This window comes from Scleropages formosus, chromosome 7 (assembly GCF_900964775.1).
Source record: "Scleropages formosus chromosome 7, fSclFor1.1, whole genome shotgun sequence".
Classification (NCBI taxonomy): Eukaryota; Metazoa; Chordata; class Actinopteri; order Osteoglossiformes; family Osteoglossidae; genus Scleropages; species Scleropages formosus.
The window spans coordinates 14,930,256-14,955,047 of NC_041812.1; the positions used below are offsets into that span (position 1 = coordinate 14,930,256).

The 24,792-nt window shown below is 44.9% G+C and overlaps 1 protein-coding gene across 1 annotated transcript in view; it reads right to left on the reverse strand.

Annotated features, from left to right (window-relative positions):
* Positions 1–24,592, reverse strand: part of smpd3 (sphingomyelin phosphodiesterase 3) — a 39,118-nt gene extending 14,526 nt beyond the window's left edge. Inside the window, exons 1-2 of the mRNA XM_018739242.2 lie at positions 24,414–24,592; positions 5,789–7,444 (exon numbers count right to left, since the gene is read on the reverse strand). Coding sequence (XP_018594758.1) covers positions 5,789–7,135 — 1,347 coding nt within the window. The 5' untranslated portion in view covers positions 7,136–7,444; positions 24,414–24,592. The remainder of the gene's footprint in view (positions 1–5,788; positions 7,445–24,413) is intronic.
* Between the last annotated feature and the right edge of the window lie 200 nt (positions 24,593–24,792).

The following is a 24,792-nucleotide window of genomic DNA, read 5'->3' on the forward strand; positions in this document are numbered from 1 at the left end:
GAGCAACAGTGCAAAAGAACACAATTTATAATCATGAGCAATATTATACATGTATGTGTCCTACTCTGGTCTCTCATCAGAACACACCGATCCCTACGTAGCACTATACCCCACTACTCCCAGTCTCTCATACTTTCTTACTTACTCCATAAAATCCCCATTCTCCCTCTGGCTGCCTACTTTCTGTGTCCCTTTTTTTCAGACACACTAAGAACATTGGCTCTCTTAGATCCTAAACTGTGGAATGAGCTCACAGCGTCACACCTGCTTCCATTCTCCTGACCTTCAGGCACCTCTTCAAGACCTACCTGTCACCATAAGTTTTGTCTCTGCTCTGCTGTGTCAATAAGATGTCTATTATACTTTGCATATCCATCTATCCAATTTCAATAACTTCTAGTCCTGTCATGCTGGACCAGAGCCTATCTCAAGAAGCATTGAATGCAAGATTGAGGCGGGTACACCCAGGACAGGATGCCAGTCGACTAGAGGGTAGCCACACATGCAGTCACCCACCCATTCATACACTAAGGGAAATTAAAGAGTCACCAGTTCCCCTGAACTGCATGTCTTTGAAGTGTGGGAGGAACCGTATGCAGAACAGGAGAATATGCAAACTCCACACAGATTGTGTAGGAATTGAATCCATGTTCTCTTGTAATACCACCACCCAAGGACTGTGAGGCAGCAGCACTACTCGCTGCACCACCATTCTATTTAGTATATGTTTTCAGCTTAATTTTGTAAAAGTCTGATGTAAGATGTCAAGATGTATTTTTCCAGTTATTTTTGTTCAATTTTCATATGTTCAACTTGTTTTAACTATAGTACTGAACTTCCTCTAAGACTGAAATCATGTGATTGCTTCTTTGCATTCTAAAAACTAGCAATACTCAGAAAACTGTAAGTACCTTGAGCAAAGTGGTCAGCTAAGTAAATAATTACAGTGATAGCAACACCTCAATGTATAAAATGCCAAATTGTTAAACGTGTTTTACTTTCAACCATCGGCAAAACACCATAATGCATACAGGCCTACAGCTGCAGCTATTTTAACAGAATGCTGCAAAAACAGACAGAATTAATGATTCATGTGTTTCACCAGTTGGGGTGAATATACGGATCATTACTGTGAGATTATTTAAAAAGGCTGAAAAGCAGCTGGTAACCTGCATAGTGAGCTGTAGTATGCATGGAAACAGGAATAGCCTGGCAGTGACATACTGGATGAAAACAGGCAGTTGACAAAATGAAGAGACAGCCCTCATCGCTCAGAACCAGCGGTAATGATCCCTTAAGATCACTATCACTTTAGTCAAGCTATATCATTCATACTGTCAAGTCAAAATAATTGGCAACAAACCGTTGTGCTATAAGAGTTTTTACGTTGTTATCTTGACTTTCAAACAATTTATTAAGCCCTAGTTAAACTGATATCTCAAAAGCTTTGGATACCTCTTCTGACGCACTGAAGTCAAAAGTGGTTTAGCTCCAGGTAACTGCAGTTGACTTCTAAAGGAATGACAGGCCAAGCATACACACTTAGCATAGCCAAAACTAACGAATTCACAACGAGCCAACTTTTTGGTAGTTAAAGAGGAGCAAACCCAAGTGGAGAAACCCCATTTGCTGGACTTCCTGAGAAGCACACCACCACGTGAGCCCAAAGTCTATAGCTGCACACCTCTGACCTACACATCCATAAGAAGAAAAAGGTAATTTATTTCACAGATCTTGATCATCATTTTTCCATCTACAGTGCTATATGTGATTAATAAACCAGTGCTATATGTGATTAATAAACCTATACCTGCCTCTGAAGGTTTCTCTATGATGAAATCTCAGACCGGAAACCCTGAGTGGCAAAAACTCAGTATCTAGTACGAAGTCTACAGAGGTCTGTCCATGTGAAACTAGAAGCAAAATGGGCATGTTCTCCTCCAATACCGATCCCAACAAAAGAAGACTGCACGCCGAATGCTGACCCAAGCTCTGTCAAGTCTTATATTTTAAAACAATTTTTGAAATTAGGCAAGAAAAACAAGAACAGTGATGATATTTCAGAACTGCAACAAATAACACACTTCTACTTAATGTTTATCCACAGCAGCACAGGTAAAGGAAACGGTTAAATATTGTTTCTTTGTGCTGGGTCGTCATCTTATTCCATAGCTGTGACTTGGCTGAATTAGGCTACAATCAGTCAGACTTTGCCCTAATGTTACAGGCATCCAATAGAAACACTGCAACGCTATAATAACACTCCCCAAACACAAAAGAATGCTAAATAATACATACAGAGAGGAATTACCCATTAATAATACATACATAAAAAATGAGAGCAACAGTTTTAGAAAGGAGGATGCATTTCAAATCAAGCCCCCGGGAAACCGGTGGTTCTGCAAAAACCAAACATATCCTCCTAGGAAAGAGCTCCCTAATGCAGCTAGTGATGGATTTGACTAATGCACACACTGTGCAATGGTCAGTGAGTAGTACGTCAAGCTGGGTTCAAATCAGAGTACAGTAAACCACATTATAGTGCAGAAGGTCCTACGTGTAAAGACGGGATATCTCACAGTCCATACAGAAAAATGGAAACCTAAGAAGTAACTTGATGTTTCACCTTAGTGTCAGAACTACACAGCAGATTAATACTGCAGTCATCCAGAGGTTCAGTTCAACTGTCTCAGTTAGCGTAAGCTTTCGGGGAAAGCCATGGCTATTCTAAAGCAACAAATGTCTTTGGGAAAATAGGAAACGGCAGGAGCCAGAGTGTTAATCTGTAACTATTTATGCTCAGTGTTATTGTTTTATTGTTCAGAATTAAAAAGCTAGACTGTCAGAAACTGAGATTTGAAAGTTTTAATAATTTATAACAAAATATACCTGTACCCCTGATAGTTCTCACTTTGCCTAGCAAATTATAAGTTCTTGGTTTGTTTTCTTTCCTTAACTGTCCAGCTAATTAACAGAGAGAGATGTGTGGCACAGATTTTCTTTCTCTACTCCAAAAAGAAGGCCGTGTCTGTCTCTTTCAGAGCATGTCTGTCCAACCCCTACACTGATTTATGATCTTCCTGGATTCCCTCCATAATTGATCCTTGTCTATTTGTGGTCTATATCACAAAACTCTCTAGCCCTCTAATCACTAATTTCAACATAGTGCCTTGATCATACATTGGGTTATGTAGTTGTGCAATAATACAAATATGTATTTCTAGATAAACATGCCAATGATGAAATTAAAATAGAATAAAGGATATTGCTGAACTATACAACTTGATGGGGCATGGTAGCATGGCAGGTTCAGCTGGTACCAGCTGTAGGTGAGTCTGGGGTTCAAACCCTGCTTGGGGTACCCAGTAATGGACTGGCACCCTGCCCTTGGTGTGCCCCCTAGGTGGCCATGGTTACTGATGATGGATGGATGCATGACATGATGACAAAAATGTTTCAGTACTAATAGAGGTCAAACCTGAATGCAACAATAAAACTGCTCAGGAAAATGTAATTTGTTTAAAGTACTAAAATGTAGTACCAGTATAACATGAACATAAATTCATTACAGACCAGTGACACCTCGCTGTGAAATTACTCTAGAATACATAGTCAGTTTTAAAAAAAGCTAAAAGGTCATGTCATGGTAGGCTAGAAAGTCTTCACACAAAATTCCAACGTGAACATCTTTGGATACCTTAATGATCTAAATAGCTCCAGGAAAAGCAAGTCCCGTGACAGCTAAAGACGTTTAAACAAATGTATACTCCACACAGCTGCTGCATTAAAGAACATAAACCCAGTAAACACACTGACTAAATTCTGCAGTAAACCCATGTTTGTATTTCGTCCTAAAACAACAGTAAAGCCTAAATTTAAATTTGCAAAGGCAGCCTTCGATATAAAAAAAGAGAAAAAAAGAGCAGAATGGCTAGAAACCGGAAGAGGGAGGGAGAAGAAGGGGATTGTGACCACAGTTCGTGTAACACTGGCTCCATACCGTTTGCACAACACACATCATTTATTGACTCAGCCGGTTTGCAGTTAATTGCTCTTTATAATTCTAATTGACTATGTTAAAGCAGTAAAGAAGTTAAACCATGAAGCCTAAAGTACACCTTCATATGAAACTTGGATGACAGCAGTTACTAAAGTGTTACTAAAATAAAAAATGGCAAACTAAAGTCAATAAAATCACTATGTATTACGGTTGAATTGTACCTTCATAAAAACTTGGAGTGACTCCTTTAATGCATATGCATTAGAGTCCAGTGTGCATGATTATGGTAGCTTCCAGGACCTCTATAAACCCACGTTTTATTGAAATGTTCCCAGGCATTTATTGGCTAATCCCAGAATGGACACAAGCCCATGGAATATCACGGTTGTTATGTCATAAAAAGGCCGCAGTTAGGAGTGAGTGGCATGTTGGACTGCAGATTAGACACGCTGCCAGTCCCTATCTGTTAATGATGTCTGAGGGACAGTGTTTATGAAGCCTGTTGGTTTTGCGTATCCCTGCAGATAAATCAGTGCTGGCAAGCTACTAGCAGCTGGGCTGCACCAGGAGGGTCTGGACCTGGGCCAGATGCAGAACCAGCACAGAACCAAGACGGAAGCCCAGCCATTCTGCCCCAGTGGCTGGACTTCGGACATCTGACTTATCACCCTACTCCTTCTCATAATTAAAGATCTTCTCTGTCGCTCAGTGCCCCGTTGGGTGACCCTGGTCACACCACATCAGACAGAGCAGCGCAAAACGCCTTAATCAGTGTGAATCTAGTGACTTTGACTCATTCTAAAACTACCGTCAACTTTACACATCAGCATATGCACGACACAAGCGACTCATTTGGCTTTTACTGCTTATTAATATTCATTTATTCATAATGATGAAAGACGTTAAAAGTGTTGAAAATGTTGAGAAGAGCAAGGTGAATGCTGGAAAGGCAGAAATTATGAACAGCATTTCACTTTCTCTCAAACACAATATGCTCGAGGCAAGACCACAACAGAAAAGGAAAAGTTCAGATTTTACTTGTGATGTTTGACTCCTCGCAAGAACGAATGTCATTTCCTCTGTAGCCGGATATATATTTTTTTTACTGTCAATTTTGGATATAAATTAAATACAAAAATTCCACATGAACCACAATGACATTGCGTTTGTAGGCAAAAGCAGTATATTGTTTTTCTTCATTTCATGTTTCAAAGTGTTTTCAAAGACTACAATGGCCCTCAAGTATTATGTTCTTTTCATTTGGTGACGATGAAATGAAAGTGACTAAACAGTATTTCCATGCAAGCTGGCTGATTTCATCAAAATAACTGTTTTTACCTGCAAGATATTTATTTTCTGATTTTTTTTTTACATTTTATATTTTTTAATTACATATCTCATTTGCGAGCTGCTGCCTCACAGCACCTGAGCTGTTTGGGTTTGGTTTCAAATCTGTTTGAGTCTGTGTGGAGTTTGTTATCCCTGTGTTTGCATGGATTACCTCTGGGTGCTCTGGTTTCCTTCCACAGTCCAAAGACATGCAGTTCAAGTGGACTGGTGATGCTAAATTGCCCACAGTGTGCGAATTTATGAGTCACTCTGTGGGCGTGTGTGTGGCTACCCTACGATGGACACTCAGCCTTGCGCCCAGTTATTCTTGGATCGGCTCCGGACCTCTGCGACAAGCAGTCAATGAAAATGGATGGGTAGATATCTCATCTGGGGAGTTTTTCATATTTTTCCAGTGATTGTGTTGTTATAATTTTGGGAAGAGAAGACACATCTCACCTTGACAAAAAGGGCCCCCTTTGCAGCCAAGGCATCTTCCCTTTTGCCGTTGGGGTAGCATTCATATTGCGCGTCCAGGATGGGGTAGCGGCTGGCCAGCAGGAGGCCACTGTTTAAGAATTTGAAGCGGGAGCAGCAGCCCTTCCAGCCATAGCGACCCACATCGCTCAACATGAAAGGGAAGTACCGATGTAGTTGCCCTCGCAGCTTGGCTGCCGCACGCCTGTCAAACACTTCCTGGAGGCACAGGAAGTCCAGGTTTGCAGGGAAGAAGGCAGAAACCTCGTGGTCAAAGCTATCATCGCCATGGCGCCTCTTGCGTCCCAGGGGCTTCTTAAAGACAGAGGTGCGATGGGAGAGGGTGTTGTTCGACACCCCGCCATCCCCCACGTGGAAACGGCTTAGCGACTCCCTGGATGCCATGCAGCTGTCCAGACTACCCATGTCACCCTCCTTGACTTGATGATTGCCCTTAGGCTCTGCTTCCTCGGCCTCTGGCTCCGGGGCGCTGATGCTGATCTGAACCCCAGATGGGTGGAGGGGGCAGTCAGGTGGGCCCTGTTTTCCTGCAGGATGAAGGGGACAATCTGGGAGAGTCTGCGATTCTGTGGGATGCAGGGGGCAATCGGGGACTCCCTGAACCTCCGTCGGATGCAAGGGGCACTCAGCAAGGGGCACACACTCCTCATTCTGTGAGCTAGCCCCCATGTCCCGCTGCTCAGCATCCCCGTTGGTCTCTGGTCGGTGGTCCAGGGATGAGGTGCGGCGGAAGGCACCACCTTGCTGCACCAGGCTGCTGAAGGAGGCGGCACTGATGGACGTGTTGGTGGGTGAGTCAATGTATATCTTGATCTGAGGCCTGCTGGCCCCGTTGCGGATGCGGCGGCCTACCTCGCGAGCACGCCGCTGTGTGTCTGATAGGTTGTTGAATCGTGCCAGGGAGTCTGGCAGGAGGCACACATTGGCACTGCTGAAGCAGAAGCTCCGTGCCAGTGGGCGCCCATCTCCCGGGGGCGCACACAAGCCCTCAGCTCCCTCCGCTCCCGCCTGGCAGGTGTAGATGTAGGGTCGACGCACTGATTGCAGCGGCGCCCAAAGCAGGAAGCCCAGCAGGGCAAAGGGCAATGCAGCTAGCAGCAACAGCAGGTAGAGTGGCGTGGACACCAGCACGCAGAAGGCTAGAAAGTAACAAGGGTCCTGAGAGCGCCTCCTCTTCTCCAGTGAGGTGGCTAGAAAGGATGCTAGCAGACGGTCCAGTAGCCAATAGCAAGGGAAAATGAAACCCCAAGACAAGCTATTCAGGAACTCCAGAAAGGCATTGGAGAATGGTGATGTGTACAGAACCATTTTCAACTCACAAAAAACCAACTAAACAAAAGAAAAAGCAAAAAAAAAAAACAAGTGAAAAGAAATTGGCCTGTCCCTTTGAGCCAAAGAAGGGCTACATGATGACTTTTCCAACCTCCGGAGCTTAACGCAGTCTTTTCACTGGTCCACCCTGTTATGGACAAAGGGGGTACAGTCTCCTGTTTCGTACTACAGTCTCCTGTCAGGGGCCAACATAGTGAAGCTGGAACTGTCCCACATGAGTTACAACTAGGACCCTACAGGACACTGGAACCATCCATTCAAGTTTCCGGAACTGCACTGTGGAACCTGGGGAACCGAGAGAAGGAGACAGAAAAAAGAAAGAGACATCAGCCTAGAGCAGCATACCAGTTCCTTAAGCTTCAGATCAGCCACAGTTTTAGCTAGAAAATGTTCACTTTTTAAAAATGATTTAAGTAAATAACAAGAAGCAAATAATGTACAGCAGCTGAACATTTCCATAGCAAAGGCTGTGAGAAGAATGACATTAAACAGTGTCACAATTTCATAACAAAGTGAAAATGCAAAAAGCAAGACATTAAGATGAAAAGTAACTCCAGCCTATGTGTTCCAGAGGAGTGGTCCATTAAGTTCATAAGTTCTCATCGATTCACCCGTCACACGGAGTTGAGGAAAAAGGGACAAATGTGATGAGGGATGGGAAGAGGTGACACACTATACTGCAAATGCATTCTGGGAGTTCCGGCTAGCAGTAGCAGATACACATCACAACATTTGGCCTTTGAAGAATTATAGTACTATCACGCAGTTTATATAAAAACGTTTCAGTACTGCTGATTTTTGGATAAGCCACGTAAATGCAAATGTTTCTTGCATCAGTTTCCTTATTTGTGTCCCTTTAAAAGCCTGCTTGTCCCCGAGCGGGGTCGTGGTGAGCCGGAGCCTAACCTAGCAACGCGGGACATATGGCTGGAGGGGGAAGGGACACACCCAGGACGGGACGCCAGTCCATCTCAAGGCACCCCAAGCGGGACTCGAGCCCCAGACCCACCAGAGAGCAGGACTCGGCCAAACCCGCTGCACCACCGCACCCTCCCTCTCCCTTAAAAGTGCCACGGTTATATTATAAGTCACACAGAAAGGTCAGAAGGAGGCCAACAACATCCAGCATCATCACAATTATGGGAGGGTGTGGTGTGTTGGGGGTGGGGGTGCCACACTTTAACTTCAAGTGACAAGACACAGCGACTCTAAAAGAGTTCCCACATTCCAAAACTAATTCATACACCTATAACTCTCGGACACAACAAACTGTGAGCGCGAAGACAGGGAAGGGCAATAAGGCCACGCACTTCACCCAAACGATCTGGGTCCTGGGGAACACTGGCTTAAAAGACAAAGGGAAGTGTAAGCACATTGTCTGCTGCAATGACGCGGTGGCTGAACTGCATCATGGGAGTATAAACGCTAACTAGGTCACATCCATCAGGACCCATTCGCAGACAGATCCACAGTTCCCTGCCCTCATTCCCTTCTCCGCACCACATCGCTGGCACCCTGTCACTGGGATATTCCAACACACCTCACAGCACTGAAGGAGGGGCGGCGGGCTCACGTACACGTGCCTGTGTTTGTGTACTTTCAGCCAGTGTATGTTCGTGTGTGAGTCGTCCTGGCTGCGGGCACATTGTCACTATCAGGCTTTTGGGGTCTCTATATTCCCATGGAAGGTCATTTTTCCATACACCTACCCCAAAAGCCTGATAGTGATACAAGCCAGCTCTTGAATTCAATCACTGCTTCTTTAGTAAGAAGAAAGAAGAGTTTACCTTGGTAACACATAAAGGTGGTTTCAAATATTTGAGAGCTGGAAAGTGATCGTCCAGAAGCATAGGCGGACACGATGCAAAACCATCCAACTGAACAAGGCTATGGGTGACCGCATGAAAAACCAAGTCTCTCAGCCACACAACAATTTAAAATGCGTTTCTATATAAATCAATCTCTATGCTATGCGTTGAGAGTACATCACAAGATGTTAAACGGGACAATAAGTGCAAGTCCCTTATCCATCGCTCTTCTGTAAGAAAGAAACACACGCGCAGTCATTCATTTTGACTCTACACTCATCTGTGGATTTGATCCAAATCTTAGACTGAAAAAATAGGCAAATCAACAGAAGGAGAAAAAAAATAACACAGTGACAAAAACTGGCCAGCCGGCTCTTGTAATGGAGGGATTTATGTCTCTGACCAGCTGTCCCATTTTCCCTGTGTTATACTTGACTAATACACTGTACCTCTGTTACAGCTATAGCAGAATGGAATAATGGAAAAGAGTATAAAAGATTATAAATTGCCTGCGGTTACAGGACCCTATATTGATGTAAGTTTGCGTGCGCTTCTGAATATGTGTTTTCTTGTTTGCATATTTCTATATAGCCTGTATTTGTGCATGTGTGGCTTTGTGCTTTTCTGTACGAGTTTGTGTGTGTGTGTGTGCAATTGTAGCCCTTATCCAAGAGGAAAAAATATTGCTTCTGTAATCCTCCGAAATGTCCAACGCAGGAAGATGGAGAAAAGAGAGAAGGGTGGGTTTCCTTTTGTTGTCCAGCTAAGCACCAAGAGAGGCAAGCAGGAATTGTGCCACCCAATTTGCATGATTAAACAAAGCCCACAGTCCCGTCTCTCCACATATACGCTCTGCTTTTAGAGCAGAGGGCACAAACAAGAAAATGTCATTAAATGCTCCCTCAAAGCTAAATTAGTGTTTCTTATTATCAATGTTCAATCTATTACCTATACTTATCCATCTTATCATCTGTCTTATTATCATCTTATTATTATCTATCGTCCTCTTATCCATTATTACAGCATTTATTCCCATTTCAACGGGTGAATATCGGACAGCCAACTGTAATTATTCTAAATGTTCTTAATTGCAATGATTACATGAAAACTGCCATTTTAAATTATAAATTTTAATTAGCACTCCAGTTGTTGCAATGCTGAACAGGACATCAATAACGAACACATATTTCTTATTATGACATTAACAAGCACTCCTAACTGCATTCAGTTCTGTAGCATTTGTTCATTTAGAGATAGCTTTAACATAGTGATATAACTGTAATACAATAGCAATAGGGTGATACCAAAAAAAAAGATTTGTAGTTTTTGAACAGCAGCAAGAATCAATGAGTCAAATTAGATCAAACGAATCAATTAGATATTATTTCATGTAGGCCACTTTAACACGCAGCTTGTCGGGGAATTAAAACTGGATTCCTAAAAAAACATCTGACTTTCTCTGTTTCCCTTGCAAAAGTCTGTGCAGTAATAATGAAGTGTGTTTAAGGCTTGATCTCAGGGAAGTAAGTGTGGCAGTTGTGTGAAAAAGAGGATTCATTCAAGAGAAAACAGCAAAGTAAGCAGCATGCTTGGAGATGGCTGTCACTAAACGCTCATTCTACTGCACGACATTGGCCCTTCCTGAGGCCCTCAATCTCACGATCAACCAAGGAGGCACTTCCAGTCTATGAGTCCCACCACAAACCATCAGTTTGCCTCTTCCCTGCGTGGCACCACTTTACACTCTTAACTCGCAGTTTAGGTCTCAGTAATGCAATCTACAAGTGGAGACCAGTATTTTGCAATAGATGCCAGGATTTGATACCAAGACCAACGTCTACAACCTCTCGTCCCAAGCAGGGTCGCAGCGAGCCAGAGCCTTACACGGCAATACAGGGCGCAGGGCCGAGGGGACACACCCTGGATGGGACACCAGCCCATCGCGAGGCACCCTAAGCAGGCCTCGAACCCCAGACCCACCACACAGCGGGCACTGGTCAAGCCCTCCCCTGCTGAAACCAAGCCCAAAACCTCAAAACGGAGACACCCAAGAAGCGATACAGCCGAATCAAAGAAATCTAACGTAAACCCTTGAGTTACTCTGCGCACCTGAAATGTTCCTGTCGTATTGCAGTGAAAACAACTTTATTCCAAAAGTGTTCAGCTTTGGATGAGCACAGTCTTATTCACCAAGGATTTTTCCAAATAATAAAAGCTCTGTGTACAAACTACCATTAAGCGACTTCTGTGTAAACCTTGCAGCTATCCTACGACATCCAAAGGGAAACAGAATATTGAGGTACAGTACTTTCCACAGGCAGCTACAGAGAAAAGAGAACGTGCACAGCAAGAGTAAATCAGCAGACTTTGACCTTAGCTGTTAATCTCAAATCCGGATTAACAGTTGTCTGGAGAGAAAAGATCAAACTCTGCTGCAAAAAATACACCTTTATGAGTGATAAATACAAAATAAACTCTGTGATCAGCATAATTTAATTCTGGTGTTGGGTTTTTTTTTTTTTTTGGGGGGGGGGGGGCTCTTTCCTGCTTTATTGTAATTACCAATTGGTTTCTTAATTTGATTAAATTAATTAAATCTGGCCTCTCAGTGTAATGGAGAACGTCTAATTGAGAGTGATGCATTCCTCCGTAATTCCACAGTTTATCTAAAACAGTGACAGATAATAAATTCAGCGTTGTGCTAGAATGCGTTGCTCAGATGCGATCTGAGCCATGACGCTCAGTGAAGACCCCAGCCACTGTGTTGTTGGCACAACAGCAGTCCAGTGATGCCACGTTGAAAAATCACCATCATCATGAAAATGGTTGGGGTCTTCCACCATCTGAACTCAGAGAGGAAGTAACGTAGTGAACAGAGAAAAATTCATAGAAGAACATGAAATTTCCAACCCTTTGCCCATGACCCCCCCTTAATTGACATAAATGGCCTATAAAACACTTTTTGTGGTCTTTGACTCTGTAATCAAGATTTCTTGGCCTTCACTTAGGTCATTTAATCTAATTCCAAGGACTCTGCTCACTGCTAACCCGTGTTAAGTATTTTCAGCCTATGCCAATCCAAACTTTAATGCACAAAGAGTCTGAAGCCACTTGTCCCGTGGGGGGTCGCGGCGAACCGGAGCCTAACCCGGCAACGTAGGGCATAGGGATGGATGGAGGGGGAAGGAACACACCCAGGGCGGGACGCCAGTCCGTCACAGGGCACCCCAAGCAGGACTTGAGCCCCAGACCCGCCAGAGGGCAGGACCCGGACAAACCCACTGTGCCACCGGACCCCCCAAACCTTAACCAATTTAGCTAAATCTGCAAACTCGATCTCAGAAGCAAACAGAGCTGGATCTACAAGTCCATTTTGGATCACAGCGCAGTTGATGGTAGGGCCAAATGTGTTACACTAAATTTGAGCTGCTATTTTCTCTGTTTCTTTACTTGTCGAAAACTGCATCCAGTTTCAGCAGAAAATGTGTGAAGATGTGCACGGAGTATCGGGACCGGACAACAGTAAGAGACGCTAGACATTGAGCGAGACAGATACCACTGAACAGGTGCACAGTGAAGATGTAGCCTGCTTTCACTGTAAAATTCCAGGGCTTTAATCCAGATCGCCACCACCCCCTCATCCATGACTTTAGTTATGGGCACGGAGGGGGGAGGGAGGAGCAGATGGGAGCAGGTGGGGGCAGGGAGGGGGAACAACAGAAGCGATATCCAGGAATTCTCCACCGCCCATGCAGCCGTTACCTATGTCACCGATGTTGGTACCGCATCACGCTTAAGTGTCGAGACGGGAACGGTGTCTCACGCGCAGACACGCACACTCAACACGCTCGCAAGCATTAAGTCGCTGTGTCGCCGTTTGTCATGTGTAACAACATAACCAAACGCAGGCGCACCGTGACTCACCGTGTGATGCTTCCTGAGCCGACACATAGACTGCGGCGGACGGAGCGCTAAAGAACACAAAACAAATATCTGCTCATTTCCATACCTGCTGAATAAATCATAGTTAAATGAATGACCCTCATCGGTCAGGCCAACGAGGTAAAGTGGCACACCAGACTAAGTACAGCAGCCTGGGATCCGAAGCGCGACTCCCACCGCAAACCCGTAACGCGGCGTGTCTGGACGGAGCAGCCGTATGCGGAGAATTCCGAACGTCGTGGTCATGCAGCTTCAGCTAATGGTGAATTTCATTGCAAAATTGCGAGCAGCCTCTCGGGTCCTCAGCTATGCTACAGATTCTTGAGGATTGAGGGGCGGGGGAGTATTCTGTGCCCATGCAAAGGACCTCGAGATTTCACGCAACTGCTTAAAAGAGTTCTCGGGGGTTTCACTCTACGGAGCTTTGAAGAGCAGTTAGACTCCGTTTGCACATTTTGAACAGATCACGCACGTTCGCGCGCCATCCTCACCAGAACCCGAAACTCGTACGATTTCCAGATGGTGAGGAATGTTGAGTCTGTTGAAGTTAACCTGCCCTTTGAGGTTCCACAGCCACCCTCGGTGGGCTTGTGTGCTGGTTTGGTCTGACTTTGATACCATCTTGCCTTTGAGAGATGAAACGGTTGCAGAGGCCAACTCCCTACCGCTGGTGCCCCAAGGGGGTTTGCCTTTACAACACATGAAACCCACAACAAAACAAAGCACTTAAAAAGACAGCACTACTGAACAGAGCACAGGCGGCTGAAGTCACGGGAAAGTGATCATAAAGCCACTCCCACGTAAAGCCACATTGCGATTTGTCTAAGACTCTAGATAACATTACAGCAGACAGTTACACACATCTGCACTGTGCTATAATTCTTAATGGGATGTCCCCTCCTTGAAAAATTTGTTTCATTAGCAAAAAAAAAAAAAAAAGGCAGCAGAAGTGCCACATTTTTGGTGGGGAAGGAAGAGGGGGGTCACTATTGATTACGAGGGGAGCATTTTACAATCCATTCTACTACTGGGCTTTAACACAGCCACAGCCCCCCACCTCGCGTTGTGTGTGGCTGACCTTTCGTTCTCTTTCTCTATTCGCTTTAAACCCCCCCAACACACACGCACACATGCACCGCAGTCCCTGGTCCCAGTGAGCAAAGTGTGACTGAAACAGCCATTGATGCTGCACCGGCAGCACAAGGGATCTCTGCTGCCATGGCGACCCTTCTGCAAGCACTCAGGAACGGTACCATTGTTAAGTGTCAATGCCCGGTAAATCGGTGCCCTCATCCACCGCTTCCTCTAGCACCGTTTTGTGCGAATAGAAGCGTGCGCATGTGGCTGTATGCATCTATCTGACGTCGAAATTAAAAAAACTGCCAGCGAGAGACTGTGGCATTTGGGTGGGGCAGGAGTATACGGCATGTGGTGTCTGTGTGTGTGGCACGGGAGGAGGTGGAGTGACTGTGTTTACAGAACGCTGTGCAAAGTGCAGAGTTCATCCGCTCTCCAAACACACGGCGGACATGCTGCCACCAGTGACGCCCAGCTCTTTTGCACAGCTTAGCAACGGGACGGCTGTTCTGAAGGCATGCCAACAGATCTGTTCTGGGAACAGTGACCGAGCGCGATACGTAATGGGACCCACGATGGACGCACCTGCAAATCTGTTCTGAGGACAGTGATAGGGCATGATGGAGGAGGATGGGGAGAAAGTTTAATACAAATTAACTTTACCTCAATATCGTGTAGGTGTCCCTTTTTTGGCACAAACGGGCAGAAATATGGCACCGACTCCACTTTTTCCCTCCGCCAATGTTCCTCTTACTGTGCTCATCCCCTCATCCACCATCCCTCCTCTTCTCTCCATTCCTTCTAATTGATCATGCTTTTTCCGGACAGGTTGCTGGACCCAGGGCCCAGGGTAATTGGAGTTTTAATTCTATTAGAGGAAATGGATAATGTCAGCACTATTACCTCAATGCAATCATTGCAGTAACTCAATCAGCACCCTTCCTGCCACCTGTTTTTTTTCAGAAGAACAACCATTTGCCACATATCCTATGGCTTAAACTCATCTCACAACCCGTATGTGCGTGCGTGCGTGTGTGTGTGTGTGTGTGTGTGTATTTTGTGAGTTTGTTTTTTCCAGTTGCCCCGTTGGATTCATTTCAATAATCTGAACGCGTACATGCAACACAACAGGTCTGCGCTCTGTGCTGCTACGCTATATGAAAGTCTGCTAGCAGTGGAGAATTATGTGGCTGATTTAGTATTACCCAGCTTGCCCTGGGGCTGTGTCCATATGGACAGTCAGCCCTGGGGTGGCTGTACTAAATACACTCTCCAAATCCAGATCAGAGTGGATCAATAATGATGAGCTGATGCGGCACCATACTCGGCCTTAGCCCACACTCCTTGTGCTCTTATTCTTATGACATGACTCCTTTCCACTTGGTCACTTTCACCGCCTCACTCATGTACCCCTGATCCACATGTCAATTCTGTAAATAATCCTTTCTTCCAAGTTTCTTCTACTGCCTGTTTGCACCCTCTTGTGGAATTAACTTTTCTACCCCCTGCACCCCTCCCCATACCACCCTAAAGACAACTAACTTCCCCCTCCATCCCAGCCTTTGAATCCTTCCCTTCAAACCCCTTGAGAGAACCATAAAGACCTCCTGCCTCTTCATTTTCTAACCTACCGACTTCGGACTCATCGCTTAAAACCCCTCCTGGTCATTCGATCTCAGTTTTTTACTCTCAGGTCAGTTCAAAACCCACTAAATCCATCAGTATGACAAGTATTAGTTCTTCACAGTCTAGTGCCTGGACTGTAAAATGATCGTTCAGGAATGAACACAGCTGTCCTAATGAAGGCAGTGTTCCAGAAAGAAACCCTTCATAACATGAACTTTCATATCTCAAAGATGTAATTACCATTACTTTCAATGGTAAAAGTTTTCATGCCTTCTTGAGCCCCCAATAATGATGCCCATTTATGCTAAAATAGTGTCAAATTCCTTTAAATTGGACACAATTACTTTAGTAATTAATATAAATTAACGTGACACATATAAAAAGGCAGATTTCCTTCTGTTCCCTCTGTGTAGCCAGTTATTGTTGTTGCTACTGTATGTCAATCCACTTGCAGTCTTTCAGCTCTTTCCAAATTCCTACATACCGCACAAGTACACGTGTGCAAACACAACATACACAGCCATGATATTCAGTGTGTATTTCTTAGTTAAACATTCAATGCAAAAAACAAAATATATGAAAATAATGCAAATGAATTCAAACTCTGTGAACAAAGTGACACGGTGTTTCACAGCTCCTTGGCTGTGTCATTCAGCATAGGTTCGATTCCCACTCAGTATGTGGGGTGTCTGCATGTTCTCCCTGTGTTTTCTGGGGGGATTCTTCCCAAAGACGTGTGCGTATGTACAAATACATATGCGTGCAAGTGTGTTTGTGCATGTTTCCACTTTTTCCCTCATTTTTTAAGCATTTTTTCACTTGGGATAGCCAAACCATCAGCTGATCTGCTCTATGATATCATCAAGACCTGATCACTCACTACACCCCAACCAAACTGGTACACTTCTCCACCTCTGCCCGTGCAACACGAGGTCCATAATCAAAAGCACAAAGGTTTTCGGTTATGGCTCCAATGTGGTGGAATGACCTCCCCCCTCACTCAGAACTGCTGAATCACTTTCAAGATTCACTAAGGGTCTCAAAACCCTCATCTTTCAGACTCATTTCTCCCCTGATCTGGTATGTGCTCGATAAACGTGTACGTGTTTGTGTTTAATAATCTTTAACGAGAATCTTGGAAGAACGGAAAAACCTTCATGCACTACTCGTGTGATATATACGGATTCATATGATGAAATGTGACAAATGAACTGCACTCTAGAATCACGTCTGCATCCAAATCTTTCCTTCTGTTAACGTAATGCACAGACTGTATTTTTCAATGAGATGTACTTTGCATTGGAGAAAAGCATCTGCTAAATGAATAAATGTAAATGTGATGATGCACAAACGAGTTAGAAAAATAACAGCACAAAAGGAAGCGCAAACGGAAGTAATGCTGACCAAACACGTGCCCACACTAACTGCAGCACACATTCCTCACTCAATGGGCATAAAGACCTTTAAGTCAAATGTTTGCATCTCTGGGGGTGACTGTACATCAGAGCTTGCAGAAAAATGAAATGATGACAACGGGAGAATTAAAATTTAAAAAAAAAAAATTAAATTTGAATGCTAAAGATAAGAATGTCAATGCAATTTTTGCAAAATAAATATTTTCACAGGGGGGTGTGGTGGCACGGCGGGCTAGGCTGGTGCCTCCTGTGTGGCAGGTCTGGGGTTCGTGCCCCGTGGCGGACTAGTGTCCCGGTGTCCCTTCGGCCTTCCGCCCTGTGTTGCCAGGTAGGATCCGGCTCGCGACAAGTGGTTGTTGACGACAGATGGTTATTTTCATTTATTAATTTCTCTGATTCTGAATGAAGGTAATATTTGGCACCCAGATTCTTAATACAAGAACAGCAAGAAACCCATTCTTCTCTGGAAGTTGCAGAACTCAAGGTTGATCACCTTTTATTTCTTGAAGAATCTTTGTACTTTTTTCTTCTGTCTTTTTTCCTACATTGCAGTCAAAAGAAGAGACTACTGTATACCAACCTTGACCCCCTGTATGTGGAAGTGTTAGAACATCACCTCTAGGAAGAATATATGAAATGAAGGTATGTGTGACATGCGGAGAAACAGGAATACAAATGTTTCTTAGAAAAGAAGCAGAAATATTAAAGTAGTAAAAAAAAAAAAAAAAACCGGAGATAAAAGCTTTTCGTTTTTAAGGAATAAGGAATCCTGTGAAGGAAAGGACATTCTGACGCTTGTGGCTTTAAACCTTCTCTTAGTGTTGCTTCAAAACAGAAAACACTGCTGCTCTGCAAAAGTAGTCGTGTCAGCTTTTCTTTGTCCATTACATAGTGACTGATTCAGTATATTAAGTGGGATTCCATTAACTTACTGCTCCGTTCATTCCTTTCCTGTCGCGGGGACAGGTTATACTGTGCGATGCCAGAAAGCGTTTTTTTCTGAAATTGTGTTTACAAGAGGGAGGGCTTCTTTCATATTTCAGCTTCTGATTTTATGTAATTTAATTAATTCCCACCCGATCAAAAATATTTTCATAGGTGGACTGTTCAAAAGGTGTAAATTATTACACCTTTATTTATATATTCAGCATACAGTGTTTATCTAAAATGCACAGAACTATAATAAAAGCTTCAATTAATCAAAATAATGTTTTGCTGCAGATTATAAATTATTTTATTTAAAATTTCATTTGAACGCAATAACAGACATAGGAAAATTTCATTAGCTTTAACATTCACAACAGTGCAAGTTATACTTTGTCTCATACACACACACACATTTTCAGAACCACTCATCCCATACGGGGTCACAGGGAACCGGAGCCCACCCGGCAACACAGGGCGTAAGGCCAGAGGGGGAGGGGGACACACCCAGGACGGGACGCCCGTCCGTCACAAGGTACCCCAAGCGGGACTCGAACCGCAGGACCCGGTCCAACCCACTGCACCACTGCGCCACCGCACCCCCTACTTTGTCTCACATCTAGGTGAAACTGTGAGGGTATCCAGTCATAAAATCTCCGCTCCAGTCACACCTCCAAATACTGTGGCACTTGGAGGTAAATGGCCAAACCTGGGTTTTCCTAGAAAACACTTTGTAAAAATGAATAAAATGCCACAGATGGAATTCATAATGGCGCACGATGTTTGTATCTATGGGCTTCTGCAATATTTTAAAATTAAGTTTTTCCAAAATATTTTAAAGGCTTTCAAAGTCAGAAACTTGTTTCCAATTCTATTCTATCCCTGAATCCATATTGTGAGCATTTCTTTGCCTTCTCACAATTTCCAGTACATATTTCTACCTCGGGGGTGTGGTGGTGCAATGGGTTGGGCCATAGTCCTACTCTCCAGTGGGTCTGGGGTTCAAGTCCCACTTGGGGTACCTTGCGGTGGACTGGTGTCCTGCCCTGGGTGTGTCCCTTTCCCCCTCCGGCCTTATGCCCTGTGTTACCGGGTAGGCTCCGTGACCCTGTATGGGACGAGTGGTTCTGAAAGTGTGTGTGTGTGTGTGTGTGTGTTTGTATTCTTACATCTACTGCCTTATACTGATACTTTCAGGTTTAGATTTTCTTTCCTGCTATTAGAATCTCCTAGGAGGCATTGCTATTCTTGTCTCTATGTTAACTCTGCTGATATCGTTATTTCTATTAGTTCCTATATCTATGTACTCCATCCTCTGCTACTCACACCTTGTACGTTCTACTTCCACGTCAACATCCGCATGCTTACTACATTACAACTAAATTTACACTCATGTAAACTCATCCTACAGTAAACCAAAAAGTTTGTCTCAGCCAGTACGCTGTCAGCTCTACCACATTTTCAACACGAAATACAATCACTGAAAGCCAGCAGGAGCGAAAATGGAGTGAAAGACCTACCACAGCTAGAGAGAACAATAATTAGTGTGGGAAAGAGCGAATGGGATGCAGCATGACACCTACGTACAGAAACATATTGAAGACCAAACAGAAGCACAGGTCGGCATGCAACTGCATGACAGAGGGGTTCCAATTTATTACATGAAAAAGAACATCTCTGCCCCACCCTACATTTCTGCCACACCACCCTGGTCAGAGCCTATTATATCTTCACCTAATCACAAGATACTTGTACACAGACCTGGTGAGCTCAAAGCCTTAATTACAAGTCCGGTAAATGTCAAGAACACCCCCCCCCCGGTAAAACCACGGTAGCCATGAAAGCCATTACGGGATAGGCGGCGGCCCCCCTTGAAATAATGCGCAGCAGTTGGAGCCACGTGAACAAATCTGGTATTGTTTCCCCACATTTTAATTTAAAGTCGAGCACAAGCTCAACGTGAATAATTACAGAGAAAACAGAGCCTTCCTCAAAGACAGACTCTGAATGCATACAAATGGACACATTTACAATTTACAGTAATACAGTCCAAAGCCCACAGAGCTCCTGCACATGATAAAAAGCCTTCCCCTTCCAAAATGATTCCAGATGAAGGCCGTTCGTGGTCAGGACCCTCACACTGTGCATAAGCTGTAACCTGCAACATCCACGTCCGGCAGTCCTCGATGCCCACGTCCCCGATGGGCTGTTTCTTTACCCCTCCCGGCCCGTCCACAGCCACACCCAAACATGCTCGTAATTATAAGACACGAGCTTATGGTGAAGCGGGTCAAAAATACACAACACCACATTTCCACTTTTTGATGTGCACTTCTGCGCTTAAAATAACTGGGCTGCGCTCACTAGAGTATGGTCAAGGAACAGGAATTCCATCCCGCACAGTGAGAACAGGGTGAGGGGACTGATCCATGCTGTGTTACGCAATCAGGTCAGAAAGGGGCAGTTACACTTATAAGTGAGTGAGCGGTGTAACCAAGCCCCGCTTTATCTGACTCCAGCTGTCAGTCTGTCAATCAGTTTCAACCGATCTAGCGAAAGAAACCGATATGCATCTTGGCGAGATCTTCATCAGCTGGGTTTCTTATTTTCCAGTCTGACACTTGCACTGTACAGTATATGATGGCGCTTACCGAACAACTGGCAGTTACCTCTGAGCTCTGCCTGCATGTTTGTGTGCATCAGGAAGTATAAGAGACAGACAGCGAAACAGAGTGTGTGTATGTGCCAAGAGTGCATGGCGTGTGTCTAACGCATTGGCCTGTCACACTCTAACGCACGCACTGAACTCTGCATACGTGCGTATGTATGCGCACCCACGTAAGTGTACTCTTGTTTGTACCGATTAATGAAACACTAGTATTTCATTTTCCGGAAGACGTGTAGTTTCATCATGTCTGGTTCAAATGGCCTGGCACACGGCGATATGGGTGGCTGACAGCAGCACCTGGAACATAAAACCTCCCATAGATGCAAAAGAAGAGTCCGCCGGCAGAGCATTGGAGCGCTCCACACACTGTACTCACTGTATGCAACAGTATACTGCAGAAATGGGTGAGCTTTAGAATGGATGGAAGTCATGGACCAGTCCGATCGGAAGTACTGAGGTCCATTCTCAGAACAAGTTTACTCTACTGGAGATGATGTAGATGAATCCCATTATGCAGCAGCCCCAGTGCATAGTGCATAAATCTATCTCATTCCACAGGAAATGCAATGCATTAAACCCCTCGTCTACTCATACTACTGGAAACATTAAATCACTGTGTTTTACATTCAACAAATGATTACAATCAGCTGGGCTACTTAGGTGGGTAACTTATTGATCAATCCTATCATTTATTAATCCTTTCGAGGATCCTAAGGTGCAATCCTGAAGACACATCAATAAACCATGAATATCCTGAAATGTAAAAATCTTTTCTGCATCTTAGCTTTTACTGCTTGAAGTATCAGAAATAAAGTTACTGAATCAGAAATGGACAGTTCTTTTGGAATACAAATATTTTATGTTTGGCTGATTAACCTGGATGGCCCGGGACTCCCGTCTTTAACTTCTCTAAGTGAACAAGAATTTTATGGACCAACTGCACAGCAAAACTGAAGAATTCTCCTAAAAATAGACACGAGCGTCACAGGCTGCTGCTATGCGCACTGTTGAAATAATCTGGAGAAAATCCTGTTTGGGTTGCAAAAAGGAGTGCGCATTGTGGTGTGTGCATTAGTTTAACTTTGCATACCCACACAAGATTCACCGCAGCTTCTACAAGTGATCGAGGCATGCCTGTCACATGTTCCATTTGGACAATTTGAACAAAACTCTGCTGTTCGGCTTTAAGCAACTACAGGCATCCCTTCAGTAGAGTCTCGAACCCCTGGCCAGCGTGAGAGTACTGTACACTGGTGACGTTACACAGGAGGACATATCTTTTGGGGCGTGTAAGGAAGCGATCAAATTATCAGGAATTTGTAGTTTCAAGCCCCAAAAAGATAACTGCTATTGCAAGACTGAGAAAGGGCTACAAACTGAATGCCTGTGGAAGACATTTGTCTGCAAAAGGTTATACAAGTAATATTAGACACTCAGGGGGTGCGGTGGCGCAGTGGGTTGGACCGCAGTCCTGCTCTCTAGTGGGTCTGGGGTTCAAGTCCCGCTTGGGGTGCCTTGCGGCGGCCTGGCGTCCCGTCCTGGGTGTGTCCCCTTCCCCCTCCGGCCTTACGCCCTGTGTTGCCGGGTAGGCTCCGGTTCCCCGTGACCCCGTAAGGGACAAGCGGTTCTGAAAATGTGTGTGTGTGTGTATTAGACACTCATCCACTTTGTTAAAAAATAATGATGGAGAGGTAATGGAAAGAAAATCTGAACTGACACCAAACTCTACAAGAAATGTAGAACGTACCGTGTCTTCCTTTGTAAGCACGGTTTGGTAAAAACGAATAAAGGTAGAAAATCGGGACAGAGGATGGCAGGCCTCGGAAGTCAAAAGCTCTATTTATGATGTCAGTCAGAATAATGTTCTCAGTGACACAAAGAGCTCCGTATGACCCCAGCTGCTAAGTATTCACCACAGAAAACATAATAGAGGACAGCGTAGGGTGTTACGATGATTGTGATCACAGGAAAGAAAAAGAAAAATTGTTTTTGGTGCCAGTTCTTTCTTACTGCCCACAACAGGCATGGCCCGTTTGTCATCTTGGCATTGCGTTTGAAGACATTTACTCTAAGATGTTCCCCTTTGCACTCCAGTGTTAAAAGCCCGCGCGAGACAATCCCCTTGATTAACCGGAAGAAAGCCGTGCTGTGAAAATTGCCTGCTTGACAGGAGATGTGGAAGTCACAATTTTTCTAATTTCGCCTCAAGCGACGTGGGTGACGAAGAGACTCAGTCGTGACCACACCGTCAGTCCAACTGGAAAAGTTTGAAAGTCACGATCACTGCCAAGATTTTAATATTCTCAGCAAAATTTATACTGCGGTATATAAAGACCTAGATGCCAGTGCTTGTGTATTCACAAATAAGCTGGCTGCCAACGAAAATGACTACTTATATTTATTACAACTGGCAACAGGAGAACGTTCCTTGCCTTCACGCAAATGGCCAGTTTGTAAAAGGAAATTTGATTCTGCTACAGAGTATCCAGTTTCACCAACCGTCCCTCCCATCCAACCACCAGCAACACCACCGCCCCCACGGCCTATTTTATTGTTTAACAACAGAGAAAGTTCAAGGGGATGCTCGGGGAAGTACAAAAATCTAGGTCCGAAAGTGTGGCCAAAAGGAGAATGAACAAACGGAAGAGCGGAGACCAAGCAAAGCCGCCCGCAACTCGATTTAAACCCTGCCCAGCAGGTGTATTAGGGATGTTAGAGTGCCATTTGATGGTTCTTGGTTCAGGACCCATCCAGATGTAGTACCGCTGATCGAGGTGCTTCCCTCGAATTGCACGAGTAATAATACCTAGCTGTAAAAACCGGTAAATCCTTGTGAAGTTGCTCATTTAACATCGTAAGTTGCTTTGGACAAAGGTGTCAGCAAAGCAAAGGTGAATAACAATTCCGACATCTGCTCACTTCTCCTAGCCTTCATACTTCGATTCCGATGCCTCTCCAGACTTGGCCTCCGGCTTTCTTTGCTCTCTTCTCTTACACTGTTACAGTGTTACGGTGAGCCATGCATGGGCGGAACGATGGGGATGCTGGACCATGAGCCAAACAGCGCCAAGCCGGGCTTCGAGGAACCACGCCTAGGGCTATGGAGCTTTATAGGGCTGGGAAACCTCAAGGAAAGCCTACAAAAATTCCCAAACCCTGTTTTAGCAGGAGCACACAGCGCTGCCACTGGCATAGAAATCTCACAAAGAAGCGATTCTGCCGCCGCCGGTGTCACGTTACCAAAGAAAATAAATAGGCAGTGTACTTTACATACGAGCATCCGAGCATCCCACTGTTTTGCCTGCGGTGCGGGTTGGAAGCTGGTAAATTCTCTAGTAATAATAATAATAATAATAATAATAATAATAATAAAAGAAATACACACGTTCAGCAGCACAATACTACACTACTACAACGTGAGGGACTACGGACTCCAAAACACGGTGAGAAAAGAACAAACACGTGTGTGATGTGGAATAATAAGTTGGCACAGTGTGTGATTGTAGGCTACTATTATTTCGGGAGAGCGCTGTGTGTGTGGACGCGAACGGCTCGAGCTCCGTAATAAACGCCGCGCGCCGGCGATCACACACACACAGCAGCCCTTCCTTCTCCCCGCATAACCTGGGATGCAGCAGCCGTACGTCTGAGAGGTGATGAAGAAAAGCTTCGACGAAATATTACGAACGAACCTCACGACATCACATCAGACCTCTGCTTAGAAACCGACTCCTCACTCGTTTCCATTTCCGAGCGAGGGGGATGCAAAGTAGGCGCGTCGCCGACGAACTTACAGTTTCGCTGGAGTGTCCGGCGCCCCCCGCGTTCTCCGCGTTTTGCACCGCGCCCAGTCTCCAAAACGTGCTTTCCTGTCAGACCCCCGACGACGGAGGTTCGTCCGCCGCCCTGTCGCTGGTTTTGCGTCGACGGACCGCATGAATTACTTTTCTAGCACCACCGCGTTTTGAACAGCTCCGCTGACGTCATCTTACTGGAGTGGCGACGCCACGCCCCTCTCATAAAAATCCACTGTCGGGCGCGAGGCGGGATACTGGCCAATAATCAAGCCCCCCCCCGACCGCGTACGAAAGCCCCGCCCCAAGCGCACACAGATTGGCGCGCATCGACCGGCCACGCCCAAATGCGATTGGCTGAGCCTCTTGTCACGCTGAC